The 26,956-nt window shown below is 44.6% G+C and overlaps 2 protein-coding genes across 4 annotated transcripts; both read left to right on the top strand.

The window, feature by feature from the left end:
- The first annotated feature begins 1,268 nt into the window (after positions 1-1,268).
- On the top strand, positions 1,269-11,518 carry HAO2 (hydroxyacid oxidase 2). Its single transcript, XM_040056202.2, has 8 exons — positions 1,269-1,377; positions 3,017-3,169; positions 3,928-4,079; positions 4,868-5,151; positions 5,530-5,745; positions 7,553-7,711; positions 9,388-9,457; positions 11,144-11,518. Exons 2-8 carry the CDS (start codon positions 3,039-3,041, stop codon positions 11,197-11,199), a joined length of 1,068 nt encoding a protein of 355 aa, XP_039912136.1. The 5' UTR covers positions 1,269-1,377; positions 3,017-3,038; the 3' UTR covers positions 11,200-11,518.
- Positions 11,519-16,413: 4,895 nt separating this feature from the next.
- On the top strand, positions 16,414-26,703 carry LOC120749079 (3 beta-hydroxysteroid dehydrogenase/Delta 5-->4-isomerase-like). 3 transcript variants are annotated; one of them, XM_040056199.2, is made up of 4 exons: positions 16,414-16,526; positions 16,786-16,987; positions 21,781-21,945; positions 25,722-26,703. In XM_040056199.2, exons 2-4 carry the CDS (start codon positions 16,834-16,836, stop codon positions 26,534-26,536), a joined length of 1,134 nt encoding a protein of 377 aa, XP_039912133.1. In that variant the 5' UTR covers positions 16,414-16,526; positions 16,786-16,833; the 3' UTR covers positions 26,537-26,703. The 3 variants fall into 3 exon arrangements, with proteins under 3 accessions (XP_039912133.1, XP_058279930.1, XP_039912134.1); XM_058423947.1 differs by having other exon boundaries at positions 16,493-16,526; positions 16,790-16,987; XM_040056200.2 differs by having other exon boundaries at positions 16,505-16,521.
- Positions 26,704-26,956: the final 253 nt, after the last annotated feature.

Raw genomic sequence — 26,956 nt, forward strand, 5'->3', positions numbered from 1 at the left:
AGGATTTTCCTTGCCTTGCCAGGGGCGCACTGGGCTATGAGCGCACAGAGAGAGCACTTTGCTCTTCTCTTCAGAGGTGACCTGAAGGCTGTCTGCTGCATGGCTTGTCCTGGGCAGGGAAGCAAAGCAAGGAGCTGGTGGGCATTCCAGCTGATTGTACACACCATGTCTAGTTCACGACACCTGTGTCCACAGCTATCCACGCCAGAAGCCAGTTCCACCGTGTTGTCAGCAGAAAATGAGCTCTGAAGGCTGAATTTAAAGAAGTTTCAAAAGACAGCAGCAGAGATGACCATGTCTGGTTGAATTTGGGTTGAATTTGTGAATGCATCCAAGAGAAGAAACAGGCGTTCACTACAGCTGCACAGATGGCGTCAGTGACCTACAATTTCTGCTGTCACAGATGTCAGGTCTGCCCTCCTGGACCAGACCAGCCAGTTCAATGCCAGGTCATGAGGCTGCAGCTCTGTTTAGCTTCCAGCTTTTTCCCAGCACAGTAGTTCATTCACTGCCCCACCTGGACTGCTTGAGCTGAGAGACCAGCTTTGGGAAGCTTTTAACAAGTTTCTGCCTCGTCTTCTGCACTTGCCACAGTAGTATCTCATTTCTCACTTAGCAAAAAGTCAAAACTTCAGGCTCTCATACTTACATGGAAATGTTGAAGGCCTGAACCCTAAAGGCTAAAAGAAGTCAAAGGCCAAATAAAACTGTCCAGTTTATTTTTCACATCTTGCAAATTTAAATCAATATTATAAATTTGTTGGTACCTCAGTCCTGATGGGGTGCCACTCAAAGGCCATTAAAAATGGCAGAAGACAAAGGGTAATTTAGTTGTTTATACACTGGAGGAAGCGAAAAAACATCTCCTATGTGCTAGTAAAGAGTCCAGGCTTTGTAGCTGGGAGCTGTAACTACTCACACTGTCTGTGAATTATCATTTTGGGAGGATGAAGCAGCAAGTTACCAACAGTTTGGAGGTTCATTAAAACCCCCAAAATACTGTTGCTTGCCTAAGTGAATGCACATCCATCATCCACTGCCAAAGATCTCAGCTACAGGGCTCTGTCCCAAGCAGTCGCAACGCTGTCGAGGTGATGTATGTTTTCAGAAGGGATTTTTAATCTCCTGATAGCAAAACAAAGTTAGTGTTCTACAAACAGTACAAAGTTTACCACAGGATTGAGCTTTACTCTCTGGTGGTTGCTCATTGACTGCAGAAGAAACAGAAGCTGCTCAGTGAAAAGACTTCCTCAAAATCCTGTTTGCAGACAAGCTTGAAGGAGAGGCTCTCACCCCCTGCAGCTTTCCCTGGAATCCCAAACAGACAAGCTTGAAGGAGAGGCTCTCACCCCCTGCAGCTTTCCCTGGAATCCCAAAGTAAGTCTGAACTGAGGTTGGAATTGGAAGACAGGACTGGGTCTGGGTTGTTTAAAGTTCCTGTTTATTCTGCCACGACAGGGCTTGGTTTGTCTCATCGTTGTGCTCGACGATTTTGACCTTTCTAAAAGTTAGAAAAGCAGAAGTTGTGATAGGTGGTTTAACAAATGTCTCAGTGTACGTATGAAGACTTGTGCTATCAGCGCAGTTCTTGAAGTCAGAGAAAGCAGACTTGGGATACTTGCACCCCTTGCTACTTTATGCCTGTCAGAGCACACAGAACAATACTGAAGAAGAAATCAGTTCCATTTGTTCTTCCTCTTCCACTGAGTTCCTCGTCTTGGGCTCTTTACTAGCAGAGAATTGTGAGTCCTCATGTTCAAATGCAAACACAGGTACTTCTGTCAGTGATAAGCAGGGTGCCTGCCGTTTGACAAGTTGTTTCCGTGTACGTAACCTGTGTGTTTATCTGTGCCAAAAATGACCAACATGGGGCACATGGGGCTGATTTTGGTGAAGCTTGCAGCCCTTGTTAATCTGCGGTGGGAGGTTAATCCTGAAAATTGGGATATTTACTTCTTCCTGTACATTTTTTAGGGAAGTCAGACCAAGTGACAGCTGTTTTATAATTTCATGTTTCCACATACCTCGCTAAATACCTATTTTAATCAGGACTGCAGAAGTAATTGCAACAATCAATTTAGAAAATTGACTTTGTCTGTGTTTTGTACATGTATCTGTACACACGGGCATGGTTTGCCAAAACATTAATTTCAGTTCTTGCTGCTTCAATAGTATGTAAGTGCAGGCATTTTCTGGGCAGCATTTATGTTGTTTTGATTAGACATCTGGGTCACGCCACTTACATCCCCTGAAAGGCTGAGGTTAGTTCTGAGAAACGTGTTTCGTATTGTGGAATTTGTTTTTCGCCAGTGTTTGCTCTTGGTTTGTCTGAATTCTGTATGTTCCTTTTATAGTATATATCAGTGCTCCAGCATGTAATGCAAACACCCAGAAGATATTTGTTACAGAAAAGAAAGGAAGATCTGTAGAAAACTCTTTGTTTTCTCCTCAGCACGGCCTTGACAGTGACTTGCTCTCAAGGTCTGGACATAGTTTTACAGTGTATTCATGCTGGAGCAGGTTAGATGTAGACTCTATATTTATTTGTTTCCAGATTTCATGATCTTGAATTCCATCACTGTGCTCCATAACTAATTGTTCGGTCACGGAGCCCTCCTTAGGGATAATCTAACAAATGATGTTCTGGGACAACCTTTGAGCAGAATTAGTGGAACAAATAACACAGCTTGCTTTAAGATGGAACTTAGGACAGAATTACACAATTAAAATAGCAGAGGACCTAAAATGTCCTCTTCAGGCTCCTGTTTAAAACAGAATGAAGAGAGGCACAAAGATGCAAGCTTTCTCCTACTTTCACAGCTGCATCTGCAAGTTTTCCTCATACTGGGGTAGAGGATTCATAGACCAACATGTAAGATAGACTGAGACAACTCTCAGCAGCTCTTCTGTAAAACAGATGGCTCCAAATTTTACATTCAGTGACATTAGAGCCCCTGGAAGAGAGAATGGCAGTTCAGGGATCTGATTTCTGCTCCATGTTATTCTTTTCTTCAAGGTTCCCTACGCCTCTCTCAGCAATGGCTATGGTGTGTCTCTCTGACTTCGAAGATTATGCCAAGAAGTATCTACCCAAGATTGCTTGGGATTATTTCTCAGCTGGAGCAGATGACTGTACCACACGAGATGAAAACATCTTGGCTTATAAAAGGTAACGTGAGAAGGAAATGAAGGGGGTGGTACCGGGACCTTTTAAACTGTTTTTGCACGAGTATTTGGACTTGACAAGCAAAGACACCTAAAACCTTGTCCTTTCCAGGGGGTCCCCAAGCTAAATACAAAACCTGAGTGACATGCACTGTATGCTCTGGTGGCAGACGGAGTATGACACGGGTTGTGTGAGGCTTTAGGGATGCTGAGGGTACAGGCAGGTGCTGGGGTAGGGTGGGGATTTCAGGAAAGGGCACGAGTAGCTCTGGCGGAATGAGACGCAACAGGGAGCTCTTGGTGAACAGAAGGAAGCCTATGTGCAAGTAGGATGGGATTTGGGGAACATGCTGCAAAGCCTGAGGACAGGCACACCCTATAGTGAGGACAGACACACAAATGGGGAAGTGGAAGGACCCAGCCTGGCTGCAAGTAGAAGGAGCCTGGAGGAGGACGGTGGGAGAACAGGATATGGTGAGCTGAGGTGGGAGATGCAGAAATTAGGTACTGTGGCAGGAGCAATGAAAAGTGGAAGTGACCGAACTGCTGGCTGAATTGGCCTCTAAAAGCAAACAGAAAGGACAAAGAGCCTTGGTTATATTTTCTTTTATTATGATTTTATTATTTGCTGTTTTCTTCATTGGCTCAGATCCCTGCTTTGCCTTTGGTGAACAAAGACCTGGTTTCCATGAAACTTCAGAAAACTCACTGAACATCTACTGATGGGATGAACTATCCTGAAGGGATTTTTTTGCCTTACAGAATTCGTTTCCGGCCACGTATGCTGCGGGACGTATCCGTGATGGACATTAGGACTAAAATCCTGGGTTCTGAAATCAGCTTTCCTGTAGGAATCGCCCCTACAGGCTTCCACCAGCTAGCTTGGCCTGATGGAGAGAAAAGCACAGCCAGAGGTATTCTTCTGCTCTGGTGCCATGTAGCAAAAAGGGAGTTGTAGAAAACCTCAGCAAGCTGTTAGGATGACTTGAGTGTGACCGAGAAAAACTTTCAGGCTTGAGGGAGCAAACTCCATTCCTACTTTCTGACACCCTGCATAGGAAGCTGTATAGATGTTACTCTTCTTCTCCAGCTACCCCCATACAAAATCAGCCCCATGGAGCCTGCTGCAAACTGAAGACAAGGGCAGCAGACACATTTCTTACTCACACCAAAAACCACACAAGGTTTTCAGTCCTGGAGGCTCTAGATGGGTTGTAAAAAGTTGTGGATGGGACTCAGACTGTGAATTCCTTGTTACTGGTTAAGAAATGTCTTCCTTGGAGAAAAATATATCCCCTTTTCACAAATTCTGTGGTGAGTTTGGAGACCTGATCCCTAGAAATGTTTTTTCTTCTGTGTACATTGAGTAGATTTAACAGTACATTCCTGAGAGGACTCAGTCATAAAGATAAAATTCATGGTTTTCCTAAAAATGTAGATGCAAAATGAAAGCACATCTTGGTAAAATACCTCTCCCTTTTCTGCTTTATTAACAATGGACTAGGTAGAGTGCATGGTAAATGCAGTCATTGTTAATCTCAGGGCATAGCTGCCATGTGCTTTGTAAGATACACATGAAATCAGGAGTTGGGGTGGTCTCTGCAAACAGTGCATGGTTTTGTATCCGATGTCTGGCAAGACCCTCCAAATGCCTTTGTTTCTGATTCTTTTCCAATGAAAATGTTTTTGATTCCTGTCCAAGCGGCCAGAGCAATGAACACCTGCTACATTGCCAGCACCTACTCCACCTGCACGCTGGAGGAGATCTCCGCGGCTGCGCCTGGCGGGCTCCGCTGGTTCCAGCTCTACATCCACCGCAACAGGGCAGCTTCCCAGCAGCTGGTCCAACGGGCGGAGGCCTTGGGCTTCCGGGGCCTCGTCCTCACCGCGGATCTGCCCTACACGGGCAAGAGACGCGACGATGTCCGCAATGGTTTCCGCCTCCCTCCCCACATGAAAGTGAAGAACTTGGAAGGAGCCTTTGAGGTTTGTAGAATGAGCCCGTCCTTTCATTCACTGCGCGGGCATGTACCACATGAGACAAAAACCACTGGGTAACTGCTGCCTTGGCATTTGCTGTACTGGGGCATATCTTCTCCCCTGCTGGTTCTGCAGCATCCTGGCTTGGCCTCCTGCCAGACTGGGTTCTGTCTTCAAAATCCCCATCCAGCTGCCTCAGAGACACTGATCTCCATGCCCACTGTAATTATTCTCCTCCACAGACATGTGACATTTCTGGAGCTGATGAACATGTCTGTTGGCAAGTTTGATTCATCTCTTCTGGGGTAAGAAAAGACACCAAGGGACCTGTGCGTTGTTGCAGCTTGGATGAGTTTTCCTTTTGCTATTTCATTTTGGCTGTAGGGAGGTGACTGCTCTGAGTACGGACTGCCACCCAACAGCTTGGATCCTTCGGTCACCTGGAATGACATCTACTGGCTGCGGAGCCTGACACGCCTGCCCATCATCATCAAAGGCATCTTGACAAGAGAAGATGCAGAGCTGGCAGTGAGACACGGAGTTCAGGGAATTATTGTGTCCAATCATGGTGGAAGGCAACTGGATGAAGGACCTGCCACTGTAAGTAAGAAAATGGATGTCTCACATTTTCCCTGTTTACAGTCTGCACGTTTGCATTAACCTGGGTATCTCTGTGCCCAGGTTTGTGTGTATGCTTCTGGTGGACTCGAGTTTGTCTAGTGGCCATGGATGTGTGCAGATATGCTTTAGCTTAAGACTGCTGAGATCCGTGCCTTGGCATGGGGGCTACCCACTGAAGTATTTCCTCAGCTTCTTGGGAGGGTTCTGTGAGTACCACAGAACACACATAAGTGTGGATAAACCACTGGCCTACGTCAGGTAGAGTTCCCGCCCGTGTCTCCATTAGCTGGTGCAGCGCACTCAAACTCTTTGCGCACTGCAGCAAAAAGAAAACAAAGCTCTGGAACCAAAACTGTACAAATGAGAGCATAATGTATTCTCATTGTTCGCATCTGTCAAAACATGCAAAACAATGCAGCTAGATTTAGTGAGAGGTCTGCTTGCGTATTTACAGGCTCAAGTCTAAGTGGGAATTTATTGACTTACATGAGCCAGAAAAAGGATAACTTATCTGGAGACAAAATTCCCCTGCTTTTTAATTTGTACAAAGAAATCATGCATTGTTTGGACATGTGTGTATTTCACTGGCTTAATTTGGCTTCTGTCAGTTTTTCCAATTGCTCTATTTTACAGTTCTGCATTGCACAGTACCTTATGGACTTTCTTTTCTCGGTTTTCTTTTGTTAAATAAAAATAGATACCAGGGAACTCTCTTATATTCTATGTCAAGGCTGACAATAATGAATTAAAAAAAAATAAATAAACTCAGTGCTAAAGGCATAACAATGGAAATGGCATCCACATTAAACTGTTCTCCTATCTTTAAAGTTGTTTTACGTACACAGACAAGGCTGTAGATGCCTACTTGGGCTCTGCTATTCTTCCAGTGCCAAGCCTGGCTCTTGCTGAGCTAGTTCTAGAAAATTCCAGCCTGAGGGTTTTCAGTTTGAAATTCAGGGGGAAAAAAAATCAAATAAATAAATAAATAAATAAATAAATAAATCAAATGTAAAAAAAAAAATATTTATATATTTATATATATATATATATATATATATATAAAATTAAAAGAAGACAGAAAGGTATAAGACAAGAAAAGAGCATTTTGGTTTTCTCTGAAGGAGGGTTAATTATCTCCAGTGCAATATCCTGCCCCTGGTTGTACTGCCTTTGGGGCCAGAGCCAGCATCTCCGTGTGGTGTTGCCCTGCAATAACATCCAAGGCCCTACTCCATGCTGAACTCTACAGAAAAGACCTTAGATAATCAGGAGATTAACCTGGAGGAAAGGATTGACTGTACTACACAGATGCTTTAGAGTGAGGCACTCAACAAGTGGTCACCAGGATTAAGTCAAAATGTAAGGTTAGGTAGTTTGAGCAGTAGAGGTTTGACATCAGCCTTTTTTTGCAAACAGCTGTATTATTCTTCATTGTCTCAAATGAAAATAAAATATTGATGACAGTTATTCCCATTGAAATTTATATTTAAAATCTTTCATAAATCTAGTGAAAATATTACTGTTTCACTAATCAAAAGTGATAGCAAAGAATATCAGAATAAGCAAAGCATTGGAAAATGGCTTTAAGTGTCTGGAAAACAGAACAGGGAGCTTCACATTATTCTGCAGCTCCTGGTGCTGAGCTATTTGTGATGCATTGTCAGGTTTCATTTCAAGAAGGTGTCCTACTAAAGCACTGCATCTCTTCCTGTCTCTTTGGAATATATCCCCCTTCTCTTGGAATCAAAAGCTGCACTCAAGGTGAGAATTGACTTCTTCTTTGCAGATTGATGCTCTGGTTGAGGTTGTAGAGGCAGTACGAGGCAGAGTCGAGGTTTATGTAGATGGTGGAATACGAAAAGGAAGCGATGTATTAAAAGCACTGGCACTGGGAGCAAAATGCGTCTTTATTGGAAGACCAGCCTTATGGGGCCTGGCTTACAAGGTGAGTAAGAAGCTCTGCGTCCATCTGCCTGCCTCTCATACTCTCCAGCAGTCCTGAAACTGAAGTCACAGACTTTTCACAGGTGGAGAGTATATTTTTAAGTTTTATTTTGCTGAATTTGAAGTTGAATCACCCCAAATTGAATGAAACTCTGATATTGCCTCTGATTTAAAAATACCGCTGAATCTCACAATTTCCTGGGATTTTGAACAATGGGATTTTGAAGGTGATGACACTGTTTTGTGGGACCTGATTTCTTGCTGTTGCAGTTTGGTGCTAAAATACTTTAGGACTCAGGTCCATCAGTGCTTTTGGAAATCGGAGCTGAGCTTATTTATACCAGAAAGATGAGTCTGACAATTTTATTTGCTTTCAGCAAATACTTGGGAACAATACATGGTTTTGGTAGAACAATTTCACAGCAGTGCTATGAATTCTTTAGAAATACATATAGAACTCCATCCCACAGATGGCTGAAACATTTTGGACAAGGCTGAGCAAAACTGTGTCCTGGAGGTGCCTGGGTTTTCCACTGCTATTTCAATTCCAGCTTTGCTGCTTCTCAATCCCAGGCATATTTCTATGATCCAGAGTGCCTCTGGTGCAGTAGGTAAACATAATATAACTAAAATTAAAATATTATTATACTAGTTGGGGGGGTTTGCTCATTTTTTCGCTTTTAACACTCTGGATGGAATTTTTCAAAACTTTTCTCTAGAAGACACTTTTTTTTAATGGTCTAGACACATTTCCTTTCTCTTAAATGGCACTCTTGTCCAGTGCTGTGATTGCTGTGGATTCCAGTAGCAAGGCTTTGAGCAAGAAATCACCTGAATCTCCTGAAAAAAACCTTTAAGAGTTGGAAGTACTGTTTCTTTTGCCAGTAAACATCAAAAAAGGGCCTAAGATGAAAAATGTGTTCCTGCACTTTTTCCACAATGGAAACAGAAAGGAGACGGGATTTTGGGGGGTTCAGCTGTGCTGTGGTGTTATATCCATAGAGCATACCTAAAGATGTATTTCAGTGGCATTACCAAAGCGTACAACAGAGGAAGGGCGTGAACCAGTGCTAAAATTATCTGCACCCAAAGCATTCATTATTGCAAGACATAAAAAGAAAATTTAAGAGAAAAAAAAAAATTAATCCTCTAGTATTTTATGGTAAGATCAAAATCTTCTATAGATTTTGTTGGCTGTTGAGCTTCTTGGTGTCACTTACACAGAGAAAAACACACACATAGTCTGTTGGTTTTAAAGATTCAGTCCAATATTTGAGTAAAGTACAGTTTCTGGAGTGGTAGCATATAAAAAACTCTCATTACTTTGTTAAAACCTGTCAGCATTGTAAGGCTCGACATTTTAAATAGCAAGCCCATTGGTGGGGGAAAACCGAAAGCTAAAAAAAACCCCAGAAAAAAAACAGATACAGTATGTCAGAAGTGAAAAACAGCTTTGTTTTCTTTCCCTGTTCAGATGTATCCCAAAAGGAAAAGCATCTAAATTAATCTGTGATGAACTGAGCACATCCATCACATCATTTTAATCATTCATCTGCATGAGAGACTGGAATTGGCATGGACTTAAGGGACTATCCCAGCTGTCAGGGTGCAGGCATTCTGCAGCACTGCTCTGTGCCAGTGCTCCTTTTACCCTGACTGCTTTCTCTGTTGGTGCAGGGGGAAGAAGGCCTTCAGGATGTCTTAAGAATTCTGCAGGATGAGTTTCGTTTGTCTATGGCCTTAGCTGGTGAGTATTTTGTTTGTGATGGGCGTTACAGATGTTTCTGCATGCAAGCCCTATGGAATCAGGAGTGTGATGGATGGGTCACAAAAAGAGAATCCACAGGAGGTCTGCTACACTTGAGATCTTCTGGTGCCTGTGAAACCACTTGGCATTCCAGGTGTCAGAGCAATGAAGTTTGCGTGGAGATGGAGGGAGTGGGTTGGAGGAGCTCTGTGACCCAAGAAAAGAGATGCAAAACTGCTAAGTACAGCCAAGCAAAACTTGGAATCTCCTGGGAATGGCAGCATATGTTTTCCAGTATTTAATTAGTTTTTATCAAGGTAAAATGCAATTGATTTTTTTCTGCATGAAGAGTTCATTAAAAATAGATGCAGAAATTTTCTATGTGTTAGAGAATACAGTCTGTAGGTGATTACACGTTTTAAAAGCTTTTGAATTTCCTCCCAGCTTTTACTCTCACTCTGCATTTCTCACTCCTGCTCCCAGCTGTAGCTGCCCTGTTTGACCCCCTCACCAAACAGCAAATTTACTGAGCCCAGTGCAAGCTCCAGTTTTACTCTTGAACAAGAGGGTTGTGGACACTGAAACAGGCTCTTCAGGGCAGTGGTCAAAGCACCAAGCCTGACAGAGTTCCAGAAGCATTTGGACAGTGCTCTCAGGCACACGGTGTGATTCTTGGGGTGTCCTGTGCAGGGCCAGGAGCTGGACTTGATGATCCGTGTGGGTTCCTTCCGATGCATGATATTCTATATATCATGACATGTAGAACTCAAGTGGATAGTAACACTGACTGAGAGACTGGAGCTGAAATCCTGCTGGCCATAGTGTGGTTTTATGGGTTACTTTTTCAACCAGTAAAGATTCCTGGTTTTTTTTCCCCCAGCAGACTTTTGCAGTTCTTTACATGCAAAAGGACACAGGTTTCAGCAAGAGTAGCAGTTTGGGATCCCTTTGCTGGGGCTGTGAAATTCATTGAATCATACAGTCTTTTAGGTTGGAAAAGACCTTTAAGGTCATCACGTCCAACCACTGCCAATTTCACCACAAAACTATGTCCCTTAGTGCCATATCTATGTGTCTTTTAAACACATCCAGAGCTCGACCATTTCCTTGGCAGCCTATTCCAGTTCTTGACAACAACTTCTGAGAAGAAGTTTTTCCTAATATCCAATCTAAATCTTGCCTGAGCAGAGGATTCAAGGTGCAGCCTCAGCAGTGCTCAGTGCAGGGGGACAATCACTGCCTGGCCCTGCTGCCCACACCATTGGTGTCAGGCCAGGATGCCTGTATCACATCTGGGTACACAGCTGGCTCATGTTCAGTCAGATGTCAACCAGCACCCCTATTCCACTCATAATTGTCCAAATGAAATGGCAATGTAAATCTTCACCTCTGGCCATTTGGCACACAGCAACCCCTGTCTTTTCTCTGTGTTCTTCTGCTGGCTGGACTGGATCAGATTGTACCCTGCTCAGCTTGTTATAAAAATAATTTTTTTCATGTTTCTAATTCTTCTTGTTGGGGGACTCCAGTGCTGAGCCTCAAGGCTGAAGATGCCACTGAGGAGTGGAGATATTGAAGTGCCAACCTATCCCAACATGGCTCGTACAAGACTGTGATTCAGAGCAGGGGGACTTCCAAGCTTCATCCACAGACTTTTTTCTCTCACCAATGTTTCATTTATTGCAGGCTGTGCCAGTGTCTCAGAGATTGGCCAACACCTGGTTCAGTTCTCAAAGCTGTGATCAGCCTCCTGCCCTGCCCACCAAACAGAGGCAGGTGAAGCTAAGGTCCCAACCAGACTGAAGATGAAAAAGGAGGTGCAATAAGTATCTGATCAGGCCTTCTGGAAACTTCTGAAGGGATTAGGAAAGGTTCTGTGTTAGCAAAGGCTGCGCTCTGCTTTTACTGAGACCGATGAATTCCTTAACGCTTTGGGTAATTGTTACCTGCTTAAATACATTTGCTTTAAACTGTCTGTTCCATGGCTTTACCTATGTTGGGTCTCCCTCCTAAGTTCTGCTACCTTGGACAGCCAGAAGGAAAACCCTGTGCCTTACTTTTTCCACTTTTCCTGCCAAGTTTCACTGCGACCCAATCCGCACACCTCTCCTGCTCTGGGACAGTAAGGGTTGTGGCTGCTGCCTTCCAGAGATTTGGCTTTTCCTGGATGTGTTCATAACAGATATACAAACAAGATGAATCAGCTACCAGACACCCCAGCTACCCTTTGTAGGTGGGGCAGTTCTTGCCCGCTGCTTCTAAATGCAAAGCAGTGAAGGAGTGGAGCAGAGTGGTGGGGCACAGAGCCAGCTCTCAGTGGAGCAAACCCCCGGCTCACCCCGCTTTGGATTCCCTGATCCCCATTTCCCTGGCACGGGCAGAGGGAGCCATTCTACCAAAAGGTGACCTTTTGCATAAAGCCTACTTTAAATCGACCCAAAGGAGGCAGAAGGAAGCAGCTAACCCTGCTAGCTCGCTCTGTTTAGGCTTTAGTTTCTCTCAGAGATAACAGTGTCTGCAGTGATCGTCCAGAGGCCTTCACACCGAGGCCTTCCTCTCTGCTCCAGTACCAATAAACCTTGTCGGCAGACTGACAGCCCGGCAGATAAGACTTGGGAATTACACATCACACACGTTGATGGATTTCAAGGATGTACAAGAAGAGAATGAGAAAACTGGGAGTGCTCAATCCCGCCAAGGCTAAAGGCAGGGGGAGGGGGGATGGCATCTCTGCCTTTTACTGCTCATTTGGAGAAGATCCAGGCCAACTTCTTGGATGTGTGCAGTAAAAGGGTGAAAGGCGATGGGCGCAAGTTGCAATGAGGAAAATCCCAAGTAGAAATCAGTGGGGGAGAACATCACCACGAGGGCAATCAGACACCGCAGCACAGGGTTTGTGAAACCTCCGCTGTCAGAGATGTTCAGAGCTTGCCTGGGCAAGGCCCAGAGCAACCTCTCGGACACTGCTGTGGGAAGAGGTGGGCACAGAGACCTCCAGGGGCTGCCTTTCATCTGAATTGTAGGAGGATATCGCAGAATCATCAAACAAGAGCTGCACATGAGGTCTGTACCCTGCCGTACATGGATCTGCAGAGGCAGCACATGTATCTCTGTGAAAGCCTGCAAGAAAGCATTTTCTGAGTGGAAAAAAAAGATATTTGGTGAGTGAACCAAAACTGGGTTCAATCAGGATGAGAGTTTAACAGGCCCAGTTTTTCCAAGACACTGAAAGTTTTCTGTGATCTGGATTAGGTCTAACCCAATGCATACCAGAGTTTCATGCCCCACTATCTACACCAAATTCTGCTTTGTGTACTTGTTTGTTGTAATCTCAGATACACATTCGAGCAAGGTTAAATCTTACAAAAAAACTGTCCTCCAAGATTGTAAACATGTAGGTTAAGGACTAATCAAACCCTGCTGCTTCCCAGCATCCCTGGAGGATAGGACAGAGAATCAGTCTGCTTACAAGGGTAGTTTATCTACAGAATGGATCCAAACATAAACAGTTTTCTTTGGCATATGATGCAGATTTCTCCAGCCTTTAAATATATGAGTCACTCATCAATTTCAGCTGAGGAAATAGAGTTCTTCCTAAAACTAAAGGGAAAAGGAGACTAAATGTTTGTTTCTGGTTAATTGCCAAAATCACATGCTGTCTAATATAGCAAAGACTATTGCAAGAAGGCATTTTTGATCTTGCAGATAATGTCAGAAATGTTTAGAATCACCTTCTCCATTCTATGGGAAAAACTTTGGCATTACTGAAATGCGAGATATTTTCTTTGTCAGGTTTGAAGACACAGAAACACTGAGGTATTTCTAAGGTGGTTTTCTTCATACCTTGGTTGAAGTGACTGAAGTGTCTTACCAACTCTTCTCCACAATGAGAAGCTGTATCTATTCAGAGTCTGATACAGGACAGTTGTCCAGAGGTTAATGATTTAAATATTTTTTTCCCCTCTTGTCAATGTATAACTGGAAGAGAGGGAAATGTTTCCAAGAGGGAACAGTGCCTCCCACCCTGATGGGCAGAAATTTTCCTTAAGTAAATCTTCATCTCGAAGTCCAGCCTCTTACCCAGAGCTGCCAGTATGTAATCATTTTGAGTTTACAGGCATACAGTGACAAGAAACATATTAATTTTTCACATGAGGAAACATGGATTTTTTTTGTGTGTGTGTGTGTCTTTTTGGTCACAATTACTCTATATTTAGAAATCAAAAGGTCCAGCTAAATAATGAGTATGCTTTTGCTTTTACCTACTTCAGTTCTCATAAGTCTGGGCAGCAGGCCAGACTTCAGAAACCCCTTTCCTGAATTAAAATTCTTTCTGGATAAATAGGTCTGTTCTTCCTTTCTAAATTCTGGATACCCTAGTGGATAGAAAAATCAATTTACCTGAATCTGTAATTAAACAGCATTACCCTCTGTAAAAATACATTTTATCCTACAAAACTTCCATGCCCTGCAATGTTATTGCATATCATCATTCCAGTACCATGATGCAGTTTTTCCCTAAAGCTGCTGGGAATTTTCCCTTCACTATTTCTCTTTCTGTCTTGTCATCTCCACTACACTCCGTCCCAATCCATTTATCCTCTTGTGACAAGGCTAAGGAAATACATTCTCTAACACCTGCAGACGTTGCCCCAAAGTATCTGTCACAGTGAGCACAAGTAAAATCAGAAGAGCAACTGTTCCTGGGCCAGCAAATCAGGGATGTGACTGGAATGGGAAATGGTGCATTGCACATATACTAAACTATCCACTTAGTCCTCGTATAGCATTTCTCCAACACTCATCAAAATGTACAAGCTCTGATTTTCTAAAAAGATGCTCTAAGTCACACAGTCTATTCTACAGCAAAATATCAAATTCTGGTGGTGGCTTGGTTTTTCAGTAAAGTGAAAGAGCAGGAAGACATCAACATAGTCATAAAATGTCTATGCCTTGACACAGAACGCACAGTCGGTAAACTTTTCAGATGCTGCTCATTTATGTTTTAGTCTGCAAGTCCCCTGCCTGTGCAGTAACTCTGAATTTCGTCAGGCTGTTCCTGGTGGTCGGGGTCTGGTGGACTTTGGCCTTGCTGCTCATTGGCACCGTTCTGGGATGTGCAGCCCATCCCAGCATCTGCCTCCCTGTCCTTTGGGGAGCACCAGAGCTGCTCTTGTCTGCACAGGAGGAGCTGTCGTGCCACTCAGCAGCCCCAGCAGCAATGTCAACAACAAACAAGAGGTGAAGCTGTTGTCTCTGAGTGAGGCTGCAGGAAGCACCAGTAGGTCAGAGCTGGAACTGAGCAAACTGCTGCTGTCTGACCACTGACAATTCACACACAGCAGTTCAGATGAAAGCTGCTATGCAGTGAGGTATAAAATTCCCTCAAACTAAGCCAAGCATTTGTCCAAGTAGCACCTGAGAGGACAAAGCAGAGCATCAGTAAATTTCACTGCAGTGCCCTATGAAGCACTCATATTCTCATATCAGCACTACCCCTGCTAAGCTTGGTCATTCTGACAGGCAAGCTTGGTGTACCAGAGTGTTTCCTATCCTGAGAGGCTATGTGGTGTTTTCTGGTTTTATAATGCCTCTTTAAAGCATTTTATTTCCTTTTTGAAAGCAAAAAGGAAGCCCAGTTACAGAGAATGCTGCTTGAAGCAGCGGGGTTTTGCCAGTTATTTCTCCTTGCAAAGTGAACAAAATTAATTTGCAGCAGCTTCTGATAAGAATATACAATGTCAAGGTCCTGATTGTGAAAAGCCAAGGAAAGGAGCACTGATAACAATTTTTTTAAAGCTTTGTTGGAGTAAGAAGCAGATTTTCAAGGACACTAGGATTGAAAGAGTTGCCAGAATTTTGTCATGCGTCACCTTTCTCCTCCACCAGAAATGGTTTTGCTTTCCTCCTGTCACTTGCAAGACCACTTTTGCTCTAAAAAACTAACAGTGTGGGCATGCTTCTTCTACAGCTTTTCTGCAGGGCTCTCGTTAATAAGTGAACAAAACCCATGACAGAACAAAGAAAGGAGTTTAGCAGTTAGTGGCACAAATGGAAGCAAAGCATTTTGAGAGATCCTTTCCAGCTGTGCCCCAAATCAGAGATCCTTTTTCCAGGGATTTCAGCCGAATTAATTGTGTTGGTGGACTTCTTTGTAACTTCCTTGTTGCTCAAGGCAGTTCCCTATTTATCATCCTGCTTCAGCAGGGATGTCAGCCTGTCCCTGTGTGAGAGAGAGAGAAAATACAGCTGCAGCCAGCGTGTCCTGGCAGAGCCAGGAGGGCAGTGCTGGCATCAGGAGGTTCAGGTTAATGCCCTCCCCTGGTCTCACACTACAAAACAGTTTTGCTAGAACTGGAGTGAAACCCCAGGGAGAAACGTGGGCATTTTCCCTGCGTGTTGGAGATGTAAATCAGTCACGACACAGATGGCTGCAGAGGCACAAACAGCCTTATTTTAAATAGGAACTCTTGCACGAGAGATTTCCAGAGGTGAATCTTTCCCTCCTGCAGCTTGAATTTAACTTTGATGGTACATTAAACAATTTCATCACTTCAAATGCCTGGAATATACTGAACAAATACAAAATCCCCGGGGTTAGTTTCTGAACTTGCTCGGAGAGAGTGAGAAACCCACATTACAATGGGGGAGCCCAGTATCCAGAAAATACACAACAGCGGAGTCCACTCCTCAAACCACCCTAAATATCTTGTCCTGCTATTTACATTTAATTGAAATGCTCCCTACCCTCAATATTGGCACAATATTGGCACCGTATTACACAAGCAAGTGCAGGTAGAGAGAATTATGAACATGAGTGTTTATCCTCTGGGGATTTGGGCATGCAGGACCACATCTAGGCTCAGACCTCACTGCATCCAGAGCCTTCCTCTTCAGTGGGAGTGGTGTGGAAGCATCACATTCTTTTGCAGCAAAGGAGGCACTCAAGAGGGAGGGGAGCAAAACCACCGAGGTGGTTCCCTGCAGGATATAAATACAGGCAAATCTCCCCCGCAGCCTTCTGAGTTCTAGAGAAGTGGAACCGAGACTGAAGGCTGACTTTTGTGGGGTTTGTTTGACATTGAAGTTGATTTTGAGCATTTTCAGATTTGTTAATTGAACTGGTTTGTAATGATTTGTAAGAATGTTTTCTTTGCATGGAAAAAATATGTAGACTGCTCCTGAATAGGAATAGCTGGCGAAAGTAAGACACGCTTAAAAAATTGTTCGGTGCAGGGATTAAAGTTGTTTTTCAGTAGTCTCTCCTTCTGCTAACACCCTTTGATTTGTAAAGTCTCCTGAGGTTGATGTCATGTTCATTCCCTCAGGCAGGAGGAGAACCAAGCTCAAGAGACAGTGAGGAGCAGCCCGGAGCCATGTCCCTGGCTGGGGTAAGCTGCCTGGTGACGGGAGCAGGAGGATTTCTGGGCCAGAGGATTGTGCGCCTGCTGCTGGAGGAAGAGGAGCCGCTGGCTGAGGTCCGGTTGCTGGACAAAGCCTTCAGTGATGAAGCCCTCGGGAGGTTTGAAAGTAAGTGCCATTTCAAAAGGACTGTGTGCTGCAGCTGTAGGCGTTGCTGTCCCTCATGGGTAGCTTGGAAGCCTTTACCTCTCATCCAAACCGGTTTGCAGATGGAGGTTTTATCTCAAGGAAGCCTTGCTTTATCCCTCCCTCTCCCTCCAGCACAGAAAGCAGATATAAAATGTGAAAACAGGAGGGTTTTTTTGTCAGGCCCTGAGGCTTCTATATACTGTTCATGCATCAAACAGGCTGTCTTCAACCTGACTTCTCTTACAACAAGACCTGCGGAGCAAAATTAGTGCAGAAATCTCACACTTCTTCTTGGGGGAAGGGAAAATTCAAGCATTGCTATACTGGGTGGGAGGGCAGAGATATCCAGAGCATGCTGTGCTGGGCTCTGGTATGCCAGACAGCGAAGGCAGTGACAAAGTCGTGGGTGCAAATTCTAATGGTTTTCTTCAACCTGTGATTAATTTGATTAATAGTGATCTTCTGGCTGAGAGCCGTGTTGAAGTGTTTTAAAAATTGCTTTTGTTAACGACATTATTGCAGTTTCCTGTTTAAGCAAATGCTAAACAGAAGAGACAGAACCCATTTGCAAAGTGCAAGGCAGAACTCTGGCTTCTTGAATGGGTTGGAGACAGCACGGGTTGAGTGACGTGCCCAGTGTCAGAAACAGTCTGTGGCAGGGCGAGCAGCTCAGAGTGTTTTATTTTAGATGTCTTATTTATCGAGATACTGAGCACATCTATAAAAAGGTACATAAGGGGTCTAAATTCAGTCAGGTCCGTAAGTCCTTAGATTATATTTACTTAACAATAACTTCCTCCATCAGATCTTCATTGCAAGACTCCCCTTCCTCTATGCAGAAAACTATATGAGAACCCTCAGGGAATATCTCTATATGATTTGCTGCAGGGCCTCAATCACTCTACAGAGCATTAAAATGTCATCAAGGAATAGCAAAGGTGCGCAATAAACCCGGTACAAATCACACAAGCCTTTACCACGGTTTTACACAACTCAAACTTCTTTATTAAATCTGACTCCGCATTTCACTGAGGATTTCTACATGCCTCTGAGCCTCGCAGCAGCCCTTCCTGCTCTGGTTTCCAGAGAGTTTCCACAGAAACAAACCCAAAACCTGCAGCTACAGTGGAGGCTGAAGCAGCAGGAGTGTGTGTGGTTTAGCACTGATGCAGAGGGCAGAGGCATCTACACTGCTTTGGGCCAGGAGAGCTTTGTGGGGATAATGGAGCATCCTGGGGAGTGAAAACAATTGTTAGTGTGGGCACAGTCTTGGCTGAGCTGCAGCAAACATTTTGATGTATTATTTTTTGTTAATAGGCAAGCTCAATGCCCTCTTTCCTTATCCTTCCTTCTTCCTCCACAGAGCACTGCCCACACCCCCACCTCTCCTATTCTATTAACATTCCTTCTGCCTATCTGAGCAGCACAGGAGGTAGGGAAAAAGCAGTCACCAAAGCCTTTTCTTCCCCATGAACAGGTAGTAGGGACCATAGGCTGACATTCCAGATGCATTTAAACAGATTTGAACCCCTGCACTTTGACTGGCAGCTCCTCTGTCTGTATCAGCCCTTGTGGTACATTTCTTCTAGAGTCCTGCCAGTCCGTGTGCTCAGGACTACCCAGATATTTCCCTGTCATTCCCTTTGAAGCCCTTCTCTATCACAGCCACTCCTATTCCAAGTGTAGGGCTGCTACAAAACCCGTGGGTGGGGCTGGCATCTTCTGACCTGCATTATTTTTACTACAGGGACTTTTACTTGCTAGCAGATGTTATCTGGATTTCTGGAACAGCCAGGAGCAGAGCTGAGTGGGTGTTTTCCTCACGAATCTCTTGAGCACCTTGCACTTGCAGTATCTTTGGAGAGTCAGGGTTGTGGGTAGTAAGACAGAAAAGTATGTGCAAGTCACAGGACTTTGTGCCAGAAGGCACTCAGGGGCACTCCTCTTTTGTCCAGACAACTTTCCTGCTGAGAGCTTGACCATCACAGTCAGTCTGCATGGGACAGTGGCATTTGTGGTCTTCCACAGCCCCAGAGAGCCCAGGATGATCCAGTCAATGTCGAGTGCTGTGAGCTGGAGTCTACCCAGTTACAATGTGAGTTTGAGCATGGATGTCACGTTGAACAGGGTACTTTGGTGCCCTGGGTTTCTTAACTCCTATTTCCATGGCAGATTTATCTTTCTGCCTTTTCTGTGCTCAGGAATTCCATTTACACAATTCTTTTTTGTTGTTGTTGTTCAGTACTGCATTGGTGCTTCTGGAGAAATCAAAACCCCTATGTCACTCTCAATTTTAGGGCAAATAGTCTGACGGTACTTCTGAGTTAAAAACTGCTCACAATGGGACACTGAATTTTATTGAGAAATCATTGAATTTTCTAGCAAAAACTACCCCATAGCAAGCACGGAGTTTACTTAGAACTCAGAGGATACAGAAACCACTGGAAGAAGGAGCTTTCCCAGCTAGTAGGTACTTTGTCATAATCACTTTATGCAAAAATGGAGAGCTGACTTGAATTCATTCTGTTCCTGCCCCTCTGACCTACACACATGTGTTCTTCCGATGCCTGGGCAATGGTTTGTGTTGATGGAAATCAAGTTTCTCTCTGCTGGCCTTCTCAGGCTGAAACCACTGTCTGTCAGCCATTTCCTTCCTCTCTTTTTTTCCAAGCTCACCTGTAGTTTTCTCTTCACCCAGAACAAAACAAGATCAATCTGCTGATTCCTGACATGCAGCTGATGCTGCTAAAGTGAGCAAGGCCCATATTGTACTTACCATGGCAACTTCTGCTGGCTAAAATGGAATAGAGGAGCAGATTTCCTGACTCATATCACACCCACACCAACTGCCAGCCCAAACAAGGCACAAAGCACCTGGGCAGCAGATTTCTTGTGATCAGCTTTAAAAGGGACAGGCTTCTCCTGCACTTTTCCCTAAAGCTTTGATTTGCAGGTGTGAAACTTCCATTTTCCTAACCCCTTCCTGGGCACTGTGATAATGTTGAAGGGGTCACGTGTCAGAATTTATGTTGTGAAAACGTTTTCTGTCTGCTCTTGGGATTATTACAATCCCACAAAACCTTTTTCATGGAGAACATCAACCTAAGGGCAGTACACAGGCTAATATTTATTGGAGCAAATCTAACTACCAGGTGCTTAACAAAAAGCCCAGCCCTAGTCTGACACCTTTGCATCCGTGCAAGTGGAGGCCAGAGGGAAGCTTCTGGAGATGGAGTCCTAGGAGATGAATGCAGTCTGTAAAATAAAGGATCAGAAGAGAGCATGTGGAGATGACTGTGCTGGGAGGGCAGCAACTCTAGATTTAATAACAGTTTTGCAAATATTTCACCAATCTTAAATCTCAGACCAACCATCTGGGGGGGTGGGGGGGGGAAGCCCCTTAAGCCTGTTGTATCAGAATAATTTTTAAATTGATACAGGGTTAAATTCTTAGCATGCTATAGAGAAAATGAGATTAAACCATTTAAAAACATATCCCCACTCAGTTCCAGATCCAACAGCTGTCTCTCTCAGTGTTCCAAATTAAAGACATGGGATGAAATACTGCCTGCTGTGGAGCTGGTGACAAAGCACTTGGATGCAGGAAATTTCAGTCACAGCTGAAGCTGAAAGCTGTACAAACGAATCAGGTTCTTCTCTTGTCTAAAATGAGCGTTTGATTATGCTGGAAGAGGACAGAGGCTCTGCCTGTGCTGCAGAGTCCCTGCCCAGTAGCTGTGCCTGGGGAGCCATCTAGTGCAGCCAGAGCAGAGGACTTGCTGCAATGGCACCACCTCCTCACAAGTCGTGGGTTGTGCTGGGAAAGTCCCCTCCTCTGGCATTGCTGCAGCCAGGCCAGCTGATTTCCCTGGAGAGCAGCATTGCCTTGGATTGTACATTTTTCCAAGTGATTGTCTGGTGCTGGCTCATGTTTGTGTAGCTCTGGGCTGCAGAAAGAATCCTGCCTAGCACAGTCTAGGGAAGGATGGATCTGAGACCTAGAGCTCCTCTGGGGTCACACACTACAGCTGCTGTGGAGGGAGAGAGCTTAAAAAGCAGGATTTAATCAAGAGGGGCTGAGGTAGCTCAGGGGAACAGCCTTGAGAGTTCAGATATGAACCAGAAAGACGTGCAGGCTAAAAATGACCCCACAGCACAGACACTGAAATGGAGCCAGAGCTGGAGCTGGAAGAGGCATTGTACGTCCTGGCCAAGGTACAAGAAAAAGATGTCAGAACTGTACGTAATTTATTAGAAGAGCTGCAGTACAGGCAAGGTAAAGGGGCAGAAAGCAGGTATGAGCATTTCCCTGTGCTCACATGCTCTGGGTGGAGAGAGATCATTCATCAGCTTGAAGACAGGAACATGCAGTGCCTGTTCAGTACGCTTGGGTTAACACCTCCATGGCCAGCCAGTCACCAGAACATGCCCAGCTCAAGCTGCTCCTCTGTGAACCTTGACACAGTCACAACTCAAGGAAGCTTGCTAGCAGCGGAAAAGATTTCTCTTTAAAAAATAAAATAGAAAGAAACATGTTGAATGTTGGCTCCAGTTCCATGGTAGGTGATGCAAAATAAATCTCTGTAGCACTCTAGTTAGCATTTGAAAATAGAATCCTGGGGAAATGCCTTCTGTTTCACAGCCTTAAAATATTCCTGCTGTTCCTGGACAGTCAGCGCCTGCCAGGCAGGGTCAGCCCTTCACCACTCCTTCCAGTGCTCTTCTTAGGGTGCCTGTAAGGTCTTGTGCTCTGTTTTCTGCTGCCCCTGCAGAGTTCAAGGGCAAGACTGAGGTGAAAATCCTGGAAGGGGACATCCGAGATGTGACATTCCTGCACCGTGCCTGCCAGGGGGTCTCCCTCGTCATCCACACGGCTTCCCTCATCGACACCCTGGGCCTCATCGAGAAGAAGCTGCTCTGGGAAGTCAATGTGACAGGTGAGCAGCTGAAGCACCCTCCTCAAACCCACATCACTGTCTGCTCAGGAAAGGGAGCTCCTGACCCATGGTTTTTTTGAGCCAGGTTAACTGGGTTCTTCTGCATCTTGCACAGACATACCTGGGGGTGCAAATCCTGCGTCTGTGCAGCCCCAAGAAGTTCTGTGTCTCTCCACACCCAGTCTTCCACTTCAGGGCAGTGCAGGATCATTCATTCTTGTCAACACTTAGAGATGCCCGTGCTGAGGTCTGCACAGGCTCTGCCTTCATTGGTGATAGACATAAACCCATGCTCAGTGGAACTTTCCCCTCTGAAATCCCAATGCCCACCTCAGAACTTGGTTCTTATTCTGCCACTCTACATGGCATCCCTGCTTGTGTACATTTTTCAAATTTTACAAGTACTGCAGACTCTGGCTGCAGTTACAGAAACGTTGCATTGCTAACATCCCAGAGCCTGTGGCTCTCCCTTTGCTATTCTTTTTATTCTTCTTTTTCTCCTTTTCCTTCCTTTGCCATTAAGTGTGTGTGTGCAAGGAGGTAGTTGAGAGGAACAAGTGCTCTCCCACCTTGAGCTTGTAATTTAAACCTCCCCAACAAACTCAGAGCTATGGGAGGGAGGGGTTTCAGTGACTCAGTGATGGGCTTTCCCCTCCCGCTAAGGAACCCCCATTCTTCATGAAAGATCAGATGAAGGGAGAAGCTTTAGACTTAGGAATGGCACATGTAGCATCACCTACCAGGAAGTTTAAAGGTATTTCCTAAAAGAACAACTTCACCTCCTGTCTGTGATGCCAAAACCCTCAGTGCCATTCAGGGAGCTGGTACTGCCTAACCTACATGGGCACTGGCCTCCCTGGATGTGTTGCTTTAGCAGCCTGGGGGAGATTTGGGGAAGTTGTTCTTATTTACATGAACAGCTTTGCCAGTCCTTTGTTCCTCTCTGCCACAGACACAGGGCTTCTGCACAGAAAAATAAGGAACATACCTATACAGGCATCACTTTCATAAATATTGGCTGCTCACCAGTTTTCAGAGGAAAAGAGAATTCTTGGCAGTTGAGTTGTTTCTCTCATGTACCTTAAAAACAGTGGGATGGCATTTTAGTTGTTTTAGCCTGGCTCATTGCCTGTACCATTAGCTTCCAGACCCTTTCATTTCTGCTCAATCAAAGCCACAAATGGTCCATGATCAAAGCATAGAGCCCAGTGGGCAGCCTCTTAGGCCCCTGTCAGGAGGGAAGAGCAGGAAAGCAAGTTCCTGGAAACCTGTGCATTGGGTAATTTGAAAATATATATGGTCGGTGGTTCAGAAAGAGAATGTGTAAAGCTCTGTCTATATGACTGTACTCCCACCACAATCTGGTTTTTCAAAGCAGAACGTGCTGCTTAAACACATTTTTCCATGGGGAAAAATAAAAAACAACAACAACAAAAAATCAGATCAAATTGCTATTAAGATGTCCCAAACCCAGAAAGCACTTTAGCTCTGACTCCCCAGTACTCACTCCCCTGCCTATAGGTGAAAAAAGCCCACTGGGCCAGTGAGGATTAGCTGACAACTTTTTCTGGAATGAAATACCATCCACAGTCCTGCTTCCAGAGCCAACTGGCCACGAGGTGAATACTGCTGTCCCCTCTTCCCTGTTTCCTTCTATTTCCATTCTGATGCTCTTCTGGTTTTCTGACCAGCCAGGGCACTGCTATGTACTTCATAAGCTTGCAGGATGAAAGCTTTGTTTCTCCAAGAAAAATGGAACTTGTGTAAGGTAAATGTTTCAGGAAACAGATGTGGATGGTCACAAACCAGGACAGAAGCGAACAAGTTAAACTTGCCTTGATGCGGGGCTTTCCTCCATTGACACACAATATCTCAGAGCAAAAATATTTTTTTTAGGAAGGAAGGGAAGCAAATGTTTGAAAGGAAAGGAATTGAGAAAATAATTCATTATAATCTAAACGAAATACCTTCTGTGAACAAGTTCTCGGCCAGAAGAGCAAGCAAACCGTGGGGACCCACTCACTGAATAAAGCATGTAATACAGTAATAATTTACATTAGGACACACTATATGAAGGATACCTAGATTCCTATTACTGTAGGAATCTTTAAACTTTTACATACAATTCTGATTAGCAAATAAACCACATTTTATTTGGGTGAAATTCATCTTGAACAGATACCAACTGTCAAGATAATTTTATGTTTGCTTTTTTCTAAAACTTGCTATCTCATTTGATTTCATCAAGATCTTCTGCATTTGATTACCTTCCCTCATTTTCTGAACAGTATTGACAGCAGGAATGAAGCTATTATTTAAAAAATAATATAATGAAATAATTTTTTTTTCCAGATCACCCTGGCTGGTATGTCATCTAAACCGGGTGACTTGCATGAACTAAATTTTCACATCAGTTCATTCCTGTCTGCGTAACTCTTTTTCAGTGCACTTCCTTAATTTTTCTGAAAGCTTCATCCAGATTGGTTTTCCATTTTTTTCAATTTCTTTCTTTTTCTTGTTCAAGCTTGAAAAGAGGAATTTTGGTGCTCTAAACATATTCAGCTCAATAATTCTTCCAATTTTCACTCATTAACGAGTCCATATTTTTCTGCCAATATTCCTTGCTCTTCTGAACCTCTTTAATTCATTATATTTGTTGCAGTCACACAAATCTTGCCTGCATTGTGCTGCCTTTAGTTGTTGCTGTAGCAGACTGAGCAGACTTGGAAGACCTTTTATGTGCCTCACTGCTGGTGTTTGATTTTATCCCCTGGATTTTAGGCCACACTCTTCTGATACCATATCAGTCATTTTAGTCTAATGTTCCTTTGCCAAAGATGTTTCCAAATGTCTTTGAGCTGTGTCTTCTCTTCCAAAGCCACTGGCCTTTTTTTTTTTACATTTAATTTCTCTCATTACACCATGCACAAAAAATAAGGCAATTTCTGCCTCAAATCTGGGTAGAAAAAGAAGAATCTAATTGCAACTATAACAGCACAACTTATTTAATATTTATTTCCCTCTTCAGTGTGCTTTCCTTGTTTAACCTTCTTGGCTATTTAAAAGACTTTGAACAGCTGACCTCTGCTGCCCCCAACGAAAGCATTGAAGGATTTTAAATGTAAGAAACCCTGTAGTACTGCAAGGAAAAGCCAGAATATGCCAGAAAAGGAGGCATACATACACAAGCCTGTCTTTTCTCATTGCACTTTATGACCTTTGACTACATGTTACGGTGCCTTGCATCACCGTGTTTCTCACTGGGTGTGAGTACACTGATTTTGAAGCCAACCTACAGGTCCCGTACTAATTCTGTCCTTTCTTAGCAAACCACTCAAGATCATCCTCAAGCCTGAAAAGCAGGGGCTTCACCATTGAGCAGGGAGGATACCTGAGGAGAGGGGCAGCTTCTGAAGGTTCTGCCTTAAGCCAGCTCTACCCAACCAAGAGGCACAAGTCCCCGAATTTGTGGTCAGTACCCATGCTAAGTTAAGGAAGGGCAAAAATTTGATTCTTGGCATAAACACAACCCCCCGCAACAAGCAATTAGGACCAAATATTCACCCTTGTTTAATTCTGGAAGGTGCACTGATACTACCTAAATACAGATTCAGAGCAGGTTCAGTGTTGTGGAATATACTGCCCTGCTCAGGATAGGATTCTTCCAGCTGCAGGGAGGGAGATCTGGCTAAGCTCAGATGCTGTTTCTGATCTGAAACCCCCACTTTTACCTGGTTAGAGGGCCCTAGACCGCCTGTCACGTTTGTTTTCTGAAGGTACTCGGCTGCTGCTGGAGGCGTGTGTCCGCTGTAACGTCCAGCACTTCGTGTACACCAGTACCATAGAGGTGACAGGCCCAAACTGCAAAGGTGACCCCATTTTCAACGGGGACGAAGATACAGCTTATGAGAGCACATCCAAATTTCCTTATGCCCAAAGCAAGAGACTGGCAGAGGATTCTGTGCTGAAAGCTGATGGCCAGGTGCTGAAGGATGGTGGCACGCTGATGACCTGTGCCCTGAGATCCATGTACATTTTTGGGGAAGGCTGCCCGTTTCTCCAAGGCCATCTGGATAAGTGCCTGCTGAACAAGAACGTCTACCTGCGCTTCTCCAGGAAGGAGGCTCTGGTGAACCCCGTGTACGTGGGCAACATCGCCTGGGCACACCTGCAGGCAGCCAAAGCCCTGCGAGCCCCGCAGAAAGCCAAGCACGTCAGGGGCAAGTTCTACTACATCTCAGACGACACTCCTCACATGAGCTACGCCGATCTGAATTACGAGCTGACCAAGGAGCTGGGGTTCGGCATTGAGCCCCAGCTGCCCATGCCTCTGACAGCGCTCTACTACTTCTCGCTGCTGCTGGAGCTCGTGAGCTTCTTGCTGCGGCCCTTTGTCAGGTACATCCCCTCCACCAATCGCCACCTGGTCACGCTGCTGAACACCCCCTTCACCTTCTCTTACAGAAAAGCGCAGCAGGATTTTGGCTACGCGCCCCGCTACACGTGGGAAGAGGCCAAGCAGGGCACCGGCAAGTGGATTGCCTCTGTGATCCCCCAGAGAAGGCTGCACCTGCAAAGCAGCACTGCCTGAGCATGAAGAGGAGCCAAAACCCAGCTAAGCAAGCAGGGCCTTGAGCCAGAGGAGAGCTGGGTGGGCAGCAGCAAACTAGAAAGCATTTAAATGAGTGCTTTGTGTAAGAGCCCACTGAAACCCCTCCCCCCCAACCTCAGAATAAATAAAAGTGAGATGTTCATTTGTTTGTTGAGTACAGGCTGATGAAGGTAACTGTGCTGCATACTCCACACCCACTTCTACATCCCTGCAGCACAAAGACTTATTTTAGTAAGAGTCCACACGATCCAGGGTGTGAACACTTCAGCCCTTCTTTCACTCCACACCACCTCCAAGGCTTTTGTAAAACACAACTTGTCCTAGAAATATGATTACACTCCACAAATGTGCACGCTTCACTCAGCTACACCCTATTCACTCAGTGTTTGCCAACCTCAC

Source organism: Hirundo rustica, chromosome 2, assembly GCF_015227805.2.
Source record: "Hirundo rustica isolate bHirRus1 chromosome 2, bHirRus1.pri.v3, whole genome shotgun sequence".
NCBI classification, from domain to species: Eukaryota; Metazoa; Chordata; class Aves; order Passeriformes; family Hirundinidae; genus Hirundo; species Hirundo rustica.